Genomic DNA, 10519 nt, shown 5'->3' on the forward strand with positions numbered 1-10519 from the left:
CTTCCCTTTTAGAAATGTAACTTCCTTATGCAATCACTCTAGTTCAATTTCATCAGCCTTCATTTTATTTTTCGCATTGTCAAGTTGTTCAGAAAGGTCTTTGACACGTTCAAGCTCCAATTTGTACTTCTCTTCAAATTGAATTCTTTCTGGTTCGATTACCTTGAGTCGTTGAAGTAGTCTAAGATTGCTTTTCTTGAGTTTAAACGACTCCAAGTACAAGTCATTATATGCCTTTTGAATTTCAGATTCATCTTCCTCAGTTGGTAACATATCAAGATCATCTGTACTATCAGTATCAACAACAGAGTTAGTATTAAGTAGAGAAGAGGCAAAGGCTACAAAGTTTTCTTCATGCTTTTCAGAATTATCATCAGATTCATCTGAGTCATCCCAAGTAACTTTCATAGCTTTACCCTTCCTCTTTAGACGATTAGGACATTCTTGTGCAATGTGTCCAAAACCAGAACATTCAAAACATCGAAATTTATTCTCAGAATTCTTATTTTTCTATTTGACATTGTTGTTGCTCACACTTGTATTCGAACTCACAGAATTCTTCTTTTTCACAAAGGCTTTGCTTTTCTCAAGTTTTTCAGCATTCAACTTGTTTGGCTTTCGAAAGAATTTATTGAACTTTTTGACAAACATAGTCAACATCTCAACATCTAAATCACCTTCATCATCAGACTCCTCTAAATTTTGTTCAATTGTGGATAGGGCCATCCCTTTGGACTTCCTTGGTTTTGAAAGACTGGACTCAAATGTTTGTAGATTTCCTACCAATTGTTCAACTTTCATAGAGTCGATGTCCTTACTTTCTTCAATAGCTGTAACTTTCGCCTGAAACCTTTCTGGAAGAGACCTAAGGATCTTACGGACAATTCTGTTTTCAGAAATTTTCTCTCCTAGGTTGAAACTGGAGTTGACTATATCACTCAGCTTTGCATAGAACTCATAAAATGTCTCATTCCCCTCCATACGTAGCGTTTCAAAACTAGTAGTCAACCTCTGAAGTTTCGAAAGTTTACAGCCATAGTTCCTTCATGAGTTGTTTCCAAGATCGTCCAAGCTTCTTTTGCTATCTCACAAGTAGAAATTCTTCTAAATTCTTCCAAGGAAACACAACTAAAAATTGTATTTATTGTTTTACTATTCCAGCCAAATTTTTTCATAATCTGTCTTATCTCATGACTCAATCGATTTCTCAATAAACTTATCATTCACCATGTACATTGGTGGACTCCAACCGTTCACAATGGCCATCCATACTCGCTCATCTATAGACTTCAAATAAGCTCTCATCCTAGCTTTCCAATATCCATAATTTGATCCATGTAGAATAGGAGGTCTAATAGATGAGGGTCCATCTCTATGAAAATCAATGCCTATATGATCTCTCTCAAAGAATGAGAGAACCTGCTCTGATACCAATTGAAAAAACCCTAGACACACGTATGTATCTAACCTCTAGGCAATGATATTTCTCGTTCGCTTAAGTAAAAGTCGGAAGAAATATTAAAAACGAAAGTAGAGATGAACGCCAAGATTTTAACGTGGAAAAACCCAAGCGGGAAAAAAAAACCACGGATCCAAACTCGGATCAAAACCAATCACTAGAATAGTAGTAGTTACAAGACTGACTCACAAAACAACCCGTCGATCCAAACGACTTTGTTCATCTCAGTCTTGATCGCTAGAACCCACGATTTACTACTTCTTGTGATTGAAGTCCAATCTCAGTAGCCCTCGAGATTGATCTTTCGTCTAGATAGCCCTTAAGATGAAAGATTAAGATTTGTAGATGCGAAGGGCCTTGTTTGTTGAAGAACCGATGTAGCCTCCAAAAAGTCTCCTTGAATAATCTTCTTCAACTACCCTAGAATTAGGGTTTCATAATCCTTATATATGATCTTCAAGATAGAGCCAAATCTGAGTCTTATCCGTACTCATGATCTTCAAGATAGAGCGAAATCCGAGTCTTATCCGTACTCATGATCTAGATAGAGCCAAATCCGAGTCTTATCCGTACTCATAAAAGTCCAAGATTTTCAAACTTCGTTGGTATGACTTGATCTCATCAACTTTGCTTCAATAATTTTGCAATTCTTCAAACCAAAGATTTTCTAGACTTGTGTAAAGCTCATATACATGTAGAAAAACACTTAGAATATTTTGTACACAATTGCCAACAATTAAAAACCTAACAACATTACTCAACGGATCCACTATTGAGGTAATAGTGAAATACAAAAGATTACCCTGCCACTGCTACTTCTGTGATCGTATAGGCCATGAGTTAATGGAATGCATGCATCGAAGTGTTCTAGAGGAGAAGCTGAGGACTAAATTCTCACCTCATATGCAATCTCAACTCTATGGTCTCCTTAAACCAAGGTTCAACAATCTTAATGCAGTGCCAACCACTCCCATAACTCAGCACCGAGGGGGTGACAGGAACAAACCTCCTCTAAAACTTTTACTTGAAGGTTCTAGCTCCGACGCGACAGACATGTTGGAGAGAACCAAGCCACCACCACCCAAGCCTAGACATGCAGAGCAGGAGGCGGATGGACGTGCTTGGCTGGCTTAGAGGATGTGTCGTCCACTCCTAGACTGGTCTGCAAGGGAGCCATAGCACCTACTAAATTCATTCCACCTATCTGTTGTGTAGTGGACAGGACCTAGGTAGGAAAGGATGATGTCCAATCAATGAGTTGCCACCCCTAATTCCCGCTTCGCACATTAATGAGAAGGATAGACTCATCTCCATACCAGTGCACTTTGTCGACCATTGGAGGTTAAACAGATCTAGTACATGCAATCTAGGATCTACGAACAAGACGGCCAAAGAAAATCAAGGACATGTGCAAGCCATTGTGGAGACTATCACTGACCCCACCCAAGCTGCCTCTCATAGCTTTTCACTGGCGCTTATTCTTGGCCTTGATTTGACACATCAATAGTACCATGTAAAAGTAAAACACGCTGCCACAACCGTCTCTTTGGACATTTATGAGAAAGCTCCTTCCTCTTCCAACAAGAGGAAAGCCTCTCAGCCATTGTTTTCTATAACCAAATGATCCCCTATCCCTCCATTCATAGTGATCCCTAGGAGACCCCGCATGACTCCACTACTAAGAATGGCCCAAAGGATATCACTATCGGCTTACTCGTGGTGAGCGATCACTTGATGTGAACTCATCAATGAGAATTTTTGCCTAGAACTGCCGAGAAGGTGGAGGAGCCTCAACAATTCACGATCTCTCCAATCTTCTTTGCAGTATCAAGTCCTCTCTGGCTTTTTTTTCTGAAACCAAGTGCAAAAAGAATAAGTTAGAGAGGAACATTGTGAGCTCTTCTAGCCTCTCTAGGGCTTATGATTGCTCTTGGATGACATGATTCAAGTGGAGGCGGTTCAAGTTAGTAGCAACTTCATCATCATTGTAATCAATGAACTAGGGACGGGGGAGGATTGGATCTTTAGTGATGTCTATGAGAGCCCATGTCGAGGCAAGGACACAAAGCTTTGAGAGGCTATTAACACTTATGCCTCTGACCATCAATTGTTCTACTACATGGGGGATTTTATGAGCATATCCGAATCTGACAAAAAGTTTAGTGGCTCTCTAGCTTACACTCCTAGACTGCACATCTTCAACAACAGAATCAATAGGGCAAGGCTGCTAGACCTAGGGTTCTAGGGTCCAGCTTACACTTGGACAAAGTAAAGAAGGGACTCTTATTTGATTTGAGAGGGGTTAGACCGCTTGCTAGCCACCACTAGTTGGCATAACAGATTTTGTTTTACATGAGTCTACCACCTTCAAGCGGTATTCTCATATCACAATCCGCTTCTCTTTTATACTACCCCTTTCGGGAAGAAGAAGTTGAGATTATTTTGAGTTAAAAATTGGTGGCTAAAACTCCAATCTTATGCTAACCATTGTAAAGAAGAGTGGCCTAAGTTCTTTTCCTAATAGAAACCTCTCCATGTGCCTGAAATTTCTTTCTAGGTCTATCTAGTTCCAAGCAAAGTGGCATGGGGAAAACGTCTCTAGAGACATCAAGTAAGTGGAGGAAGCCTTACTTAGGGCCCAAGCTAAAATCTTGAGAAGGATTGGATGAAAGAGCACACTCTACATTGTCGTCTAGAAGATCTCTATCACAAATGGGAGATCTACTAGAGGCAACATTCTATGGTGGTTTAGCTTAAAGAAGAGAACCGCAATATCAAACACTTCCACACATATGCTTCAATGTGAAGGAGAAGGAACCTCATCCCTACTTTGATTCTAGATTCAGGTGATAGAACCTTTAGCAATGAGGATATTTGTGAAGCCATCTAGATCCACTTCATTAATCTATTCACCTCCTCTAACCCTACAACCTTGTTTGATACTTGTTTGGAGAAACTCAAGAACTTGCCCAAGCTATCAGAGGCGTTGCTACTGACCTGAACATTTTGCCCAAGGAAGAGGAAATTGAAACCACTCTCAAAAGCCTCTCATGCGACAAGGCCCCCGAGCCTAATGGTTTAAACAATACACCGCTTCTAGCCCACCTTCAAGCCTAGCATCTGTCAGTCTATCAGATGGTTCTTCAGCTTGGGAAGGATGGATGATGAGTTAAATAAGATATGCATTGTTCTTATCCCCAAAATGGAGATTTCTGAGCAGGTTAGTGACTTTCAACCTATAAGTTTTCGTTACACTATATACAAGATAATATCTAAAATCCTTGTACAACGGATGAAACCTCTCCTTAATGAGATAATATCAAAAGCTCAAAATGCTTTTGTCCCGAGAAGCAGATTGTGGACAATCATGTAATATCTCAATAAGTGTTCCATTATCTCAATACCTCTAGAAGCAAAACCGGTAGTTTCATGGTGAAGGCCGATCTTTTCAAAGCGTTCAATCGAATGGAATATCCTTTTCTTTGGTCCGAGACGGTCTCAAATTCTACGGCTTCCCTGACCTCTTTGCAGATCGTGTGCTTGATTGCCTCTCCTCGTCCTCTCTTGCTATAATGGTCAATAGTGAGCTTGGTAGTTTTTTCAAACATGCTCTCTTTTCTATTGGATCTTGAAACCAGGTTTAGGTGGTTTAAAGGCACCAACTTGGCAAGGAATGCTCCGGAGATTAATCATCTTATGTTTGTAGACAATCTCCTCCTCTTCAGTAATGCCTCCTTAACTGGAGCTTCCACTTTAAAAGCTATGCTAGAGCAATATGGCAGCATCTTTATTCAGGCCCTCAACTTGGACAAATCCACCATACACTTAAGCAAGCATACAAACCCCCAACTAAGAACTCAGACCATCTCTCTCCTTCAGGTAAAGCTCCTTTGGGTTTGGGAAAAATTATCTTGGGAGCCCTCTACTCTTACCTGAAACGAGAGTTGAAAGCTATAACTTTATTATACGCAAGCTTCAAGCTAGGTTGGCAAGGTGGCAAGCCAAGACTCTTTTTCATGCCAACAGCTTGACTCTTTTTCAAATTAGTTGTTAGCACAATCCCGATCTTCTTTATGGCTACTTTTTATTTCAGAGATCATCATCGATAAAATTCAATGTATCCCGAGGGACTTCTGGTGGGGTTATAAGGATGGAGCTAGACATATATTGGTGAAGTTGGAAACTTCTTTGTCATCCTATGTTGAGTGGTGGACTAGGCATCCGCTCTCCCTAACTGATCAATGAAAGCCTCATAACTAAATTTGCTTGGAGATTGATCTCCTCCACTAACAGTGAATGGGCTAAGTTGCTCAAGTTCAAACATTTTCCTAAGAGCTCATTTTGGGAGGCCAAACTAAAAAGCTACTCATCCTGGACATGGAGATCCATTCTGAAGATCAAAGACAAGCTTAGAGACAATGTGCAGTGGGTTATCGGAGATGGTTGCTCCATTTCCATCTTGTTGGACCCTTGGCTGCCCTTTTGAGACCTAGGCTCAACCGCTCTCCCTCCTCACATTAAATTGATTAAAGATCTTTTGAGAGTTGAAGAATGGGACTCAGACTTGGTACATAGGTGTTTTAGTAGCAAAGTAGCCTAGAGTATTCTTGGACTACACCAGGGTTAAGGGTGCAAGATTATCAAGATAGTTTAGTTTGGAAACCTAACCCTAGAGGAACTTTCTCCACCAAGTCGGCTTATGTTGCCCTTTCTAACAGCTACCGGTATAGTTCCTCTTCTTCTTCCCTCTCCAAAAATCTTTGGAAACTCGTATGGAAGTGGTGGTCTGCTTTACCTAGGATCAAAACCTTCTTTTGGCATTGCTTTAAACACTTTGTCGGTGAGAAAGTCCCTTCACTAGAGAGTGCCGGGGATCGACTCCTATTGCCCATGCTGCTCAATTGATAAAGAAACAATTGAACATGTCTTGTTCAACTGTGAATATGCTCATGCGTCATGGTTCCACATTAGGTTGGGACGAATTCTTGACAAGCCGGTCACGTGACTAGACGGGTGTATTGTGGAGATGCAGTCAGTTCTGAAGACCAATACATCCTCGATGGAGGTTGCTCGCACTTTTGATCTCCTTTGCAGCATGCCAACCTCAATCGGACTGTTAGACTTCATCTAATACTACCCACACTGATTGGCTGCATAGGGCTTCTACCTAGGAAGATCCTAATGTGATGCCTTTTTTCAAGGGACGTGGTTGCGTGGCTATTTAGTGATTCTTCTACAATGATGAAAGCTATCAATGGCAACTCTGATAAGATTCACTACTCTATCGGGCCAAAAGTCCATGAATGTTCTAGGTGGATTTTCTCTCATTCTTCTTGTAGATTGTGTTACACAAGTAGGTCCAACAATACTAGGGCCCATACCTTGGTCAGTCTAACAATTCGAGAATGTACCAGTAGGGAATAGACTGATCTACCTTTTGGTTTGAAATTTAACCCTGAAATTGAATGAATGAATGGCACTATTTACAGTAAAAATAAAGCTTGATTTTGACTCCATTCTTTGATCTATTTGCAAGTACCGGACTTTTATAAATAGTGTGATTTGATTTGATCTAAAACTCTAGATTATACATCATATATACTAGTATTTTACATTCCACGAATTTGTCATTATAATATTTCACTTACAACTTTGCTTTTTAGATTTTAGATAAATATTATAGAATAGTACTAGTTTATCGAAAGAACAATTTTATTTAGGTCCTCTCATTCTCTATACTACAACTTAATATTACATTACACGGTGGAAGATAAAAATTTTACAATTTATCTCCCATACTATCTAAATTGTACCCTTTTTATAAGATAAATCTAATAAAATTTTAAAAAAATCTAACTTCAGATGATGATCATGTGGGATTGCATCAAGTCTATTAGACCCATATCTTAGGTCGAGTCAAGACAATCCTATTCGTTACACTACTCATGGCCACTTAGAGTGAGACCAGGTTTGAGTTAGGAAAAAAAATAACATGAGAGGACTTCCATTGCGTTTAATGGTCAGAACTTTAGAGAAAAAAAATCAACATGTATGTTCTTATTTGAATAGCACCAAAATTTTGACCCCAACTTATTGGAGGCTATTATTAAACTTCTACTCAAGCAGCAAAGAAGAGTCGCTCATGCAATAACAAATATATCCCATTTTTTTAATGTTGAGGGTCCGGAAGGCCGGCATGGAAGCAGTGAAAGGGTCAAGACAATACAATACTCCATTTTTCAAGTGCTGCCACATTTGAACTGGATTTGGGTCCATATCCTTCACCACATTTGTGTAGACTTGTTTTTTCTTGGATCAAGAAGACCTATAAATTATTTGAAGGGTTTGAACATTTCGACAAAGAACATCTATTATTATCATCTTGTTTCAGACGCTCCACAAAATTGACCCCACCTTAATCGAGAGCCATTAGTGGTAGCTTCGAGTCAATTAAGCTACATTGAAAATACCAATGTATAAATATAATATTTCAAAAATAGAAGTCTGCAGAGAGCATTGAAAGAGTCAATACAATACACCATTTTTTTTACTTGTTTCAACTTCTGCCAACTTTGACATGGGCACTTAATTCCTCACTATATAATCTTTAGACAGTACTCGTCCCACAAATATCACAACCAGCACAACAAGCTTGGCTAGCCTTCTAACTAACACATTAGTTATCGTTTACGAAATTGTTACAACTGCTAGCTCTTCAAGGTTGAGGAGATGGAGGTGAAGATTGAGAGCTCAAGACTCCTGAAGCCTGCCTACGAAGGTATTGATGATCCTTCTTCCGGTACCACCTCTGAAATTGTTAAATTGAGCCTCTTCGACAAGGTAACCGACGACGCCCACTTCGCTGCCATCTGCGCCTTCCGTGCGCCCAACCCTCCGAATTCCGTGTGGGAGAACAGCCTCGCCAAAGTCCTCACCACCTTCAGGGAGTGGGCGGGGAGACTGGGAGAGGATGCCGATGGCAATCCTGCCATCATCCTCAACGACGAGGGAGTGAGATTCGTGGAGGCCTCGGTGGACGCAATCCACGACGATGTCATCACATCCGAGCCATCGCCGGCGTTGCTGGGCCTACACCCGAGCCCATGGGGTGTGGAGGAGTTGGCCCAGGTTCAACTCACACGTTTTGCCTGCGGAACACTTGTCGTGGGATTCACCTTCCACCACAAGCTTGGCGATGGCTACGGAACCACCCACTTCCTAGTCTCATGGGCAAGCGCATGTCGAGGTGTGGACATCGGCTCAGGCCCAATGCATGACCGCACCAGTTTCTTCGCACCACGAGACCCGCCTCAAATTGAATTTGAGCATCGTATGGCGGAGTACAGGCCCAAGGGGACTAGGTTCCTCTCCGGATACAAGCCGACGGAGGAGACTGTCGTTCACAGGGTGCACTTCACAAAAGAATTCATCGCCAAGCTGAAGGTCAAGGTCTCTTCAAGGGCTAATACCAAGTACAGCACATTCGAGAGTTTGATGGCTCACCTGTGGAGGACGGTGACGATGGCTCGCAGCGTTGAGGCCGGGGAGACCACCCGTCTTCGCATAGCCGTGAACGGCCGCCACAGGATGGACCCCGAGGTTCCTGAAGAGTATTTCGGTAACTTGGTCTTATGGGCATATTGCAGCAGCAAGGTTGGCGAGCTCGTCAATAGTCCGTTGCATTACGCGGCTGAGGTCATCCATAGCCAGGTCACCAGGTTGAATGATCGCTACTTTAGGTCCTTCATAGACTTTGCGAGCTCCAAAGTAGTGGAGGAGGAGGATCTAGTTCCGTTGACGGATCCGGATGCCGAGGCTTTGTATCCGGACGTGGACGTAAACAGCTGGCTAGGGTTTCCAATGCGGTTCATGGACTTCGGTGGTGGCAAGCCTTTCTATTTCATTCCGTCCTACTTTCCCATGGAAGGGCTGCTATTTGTCGTGCCTTCTTTTTTCGGAGAAGATGGAAGCGTTGATGCCTATGTGCCATTATTCGAGAGCAATCTTCCTACTTTCCAGAATATTTGTTACTCCTTGGATGATAAGATCGAGACCCAGACTTATGCTAACAGCTGCAGTTTGGAGAAACCAGTTGCTGCCCTGATGACTAGTACTAGTTGAACATGAACAAGCCAAGTGAGAGGACGTCAAGTGCTAATGCAATAAGAATGATTAATTTTTTTGAATAGAATAGTTGTGTTTTTTTTTTATCCCTGTTAATGGCAAACCTTACTAGCTTGAGATATATGTCTGAGAAAATGAAAAAAAAAAATTTGTTTTGTTGTATTCTGTAGTACTGTAATAGAAATCTTTTCTATTAAATAAATTCATGAATGAAAATTATTTGAATTAACATGTTTAAATATCGTCATCATAAATAACTACAATTTATCCAGATATGGAAGATATTGGAAAAAATAAATGAACAAATTAATATAATTGAACAATTGAAAGCAATCACCTGACGCGAAGGAAATTACGTTGAACAATTGTAATAAATAATTTCATCATAACTTACTACTATTTAATCGAGCAATTGAAAAAAATAATTTCATTCGGTTGGGGTCGTTCGACACCATAGCCAGTGGTTAAAGAAAGAAGGAAATTACGTTGTTCCCGCATCATCCATCCATTTGAACGGAAGCATTTGCCATCATAGCCGCCACTATTGCTTGGAGTTTTAATTGACTTCAGAGAATATCTTGAGAATATGCTCCGAACTATGAAACCACAGTTTGCAAGCAACTTTCCAATGTTCTCCAAGTCATCCTGACAACATGAAACCCATAGAATTTTTAGTTGAATTTGATCGGTAAACGAGGTATACTTTATCGTCTTCCTCATCTCACTACAACCCAAAAGAATCTTTAGAAGGAATAAGTTATCATAATTATTTGTGAATTAATAAATATTGTACTTAAAGCCAAATGCTTTCTTTCCCGGATACCTTAACCTTATGTGTCATAATCTAGTAGCATTAGCCGTATTAACTAAATTGCTTGAAGCCAAGTATACACTACCAATATCCTTAGAACTATGCAAGAACTATAGATTTGTTCT

General features: G+C 40.7%; 1 protein-coding gene across 1 annotated transcript; it reads left to right on the forward strand.

Annotated features, from left to right (window-relative positions):
* The first annotated feature begins 8188 nt into the window (after window positions 1-8188).
* LOC140769884 (agmatine coumaroyltransferase-2-like) lies at window positions 8189-9580 on the forward strand. The gene has a single exon (XM_073110772.1). It carries the CDS (start codon window positions 8189-8191, stop codon window positions 9578-9580), a length of 1392 nt encoding a protein of 463 aa, XP_072966873.1.
* The last annotated feature ends 939 nt before the right edge of the window (window positions 9581-10519 follow it).

Source organism: Typha angustifolia, chromosome 11 (assembly GCF_048772165.1).
Source record: "Typha angustifolia cultivar Huaian chromosome 11, ASM4877216v1, whole genome shotgun sequence".
Lineage (NCBI taxonomy): Eukaryota > Viridiplantae > Streptophyta > Magnoliopsida > Poales > Typhaceae > Typha > Typha angustifolia.

Excerpts from the sequence above, each read along its gene's own strand:
- LOC140769884 (XM_073110772.1), top strand. The coding sequence starts at position 8,189 with ATGGAGGTGAAGATTGAGAGCTCAAGACTCCTGAAGCCTGCCTACGAA.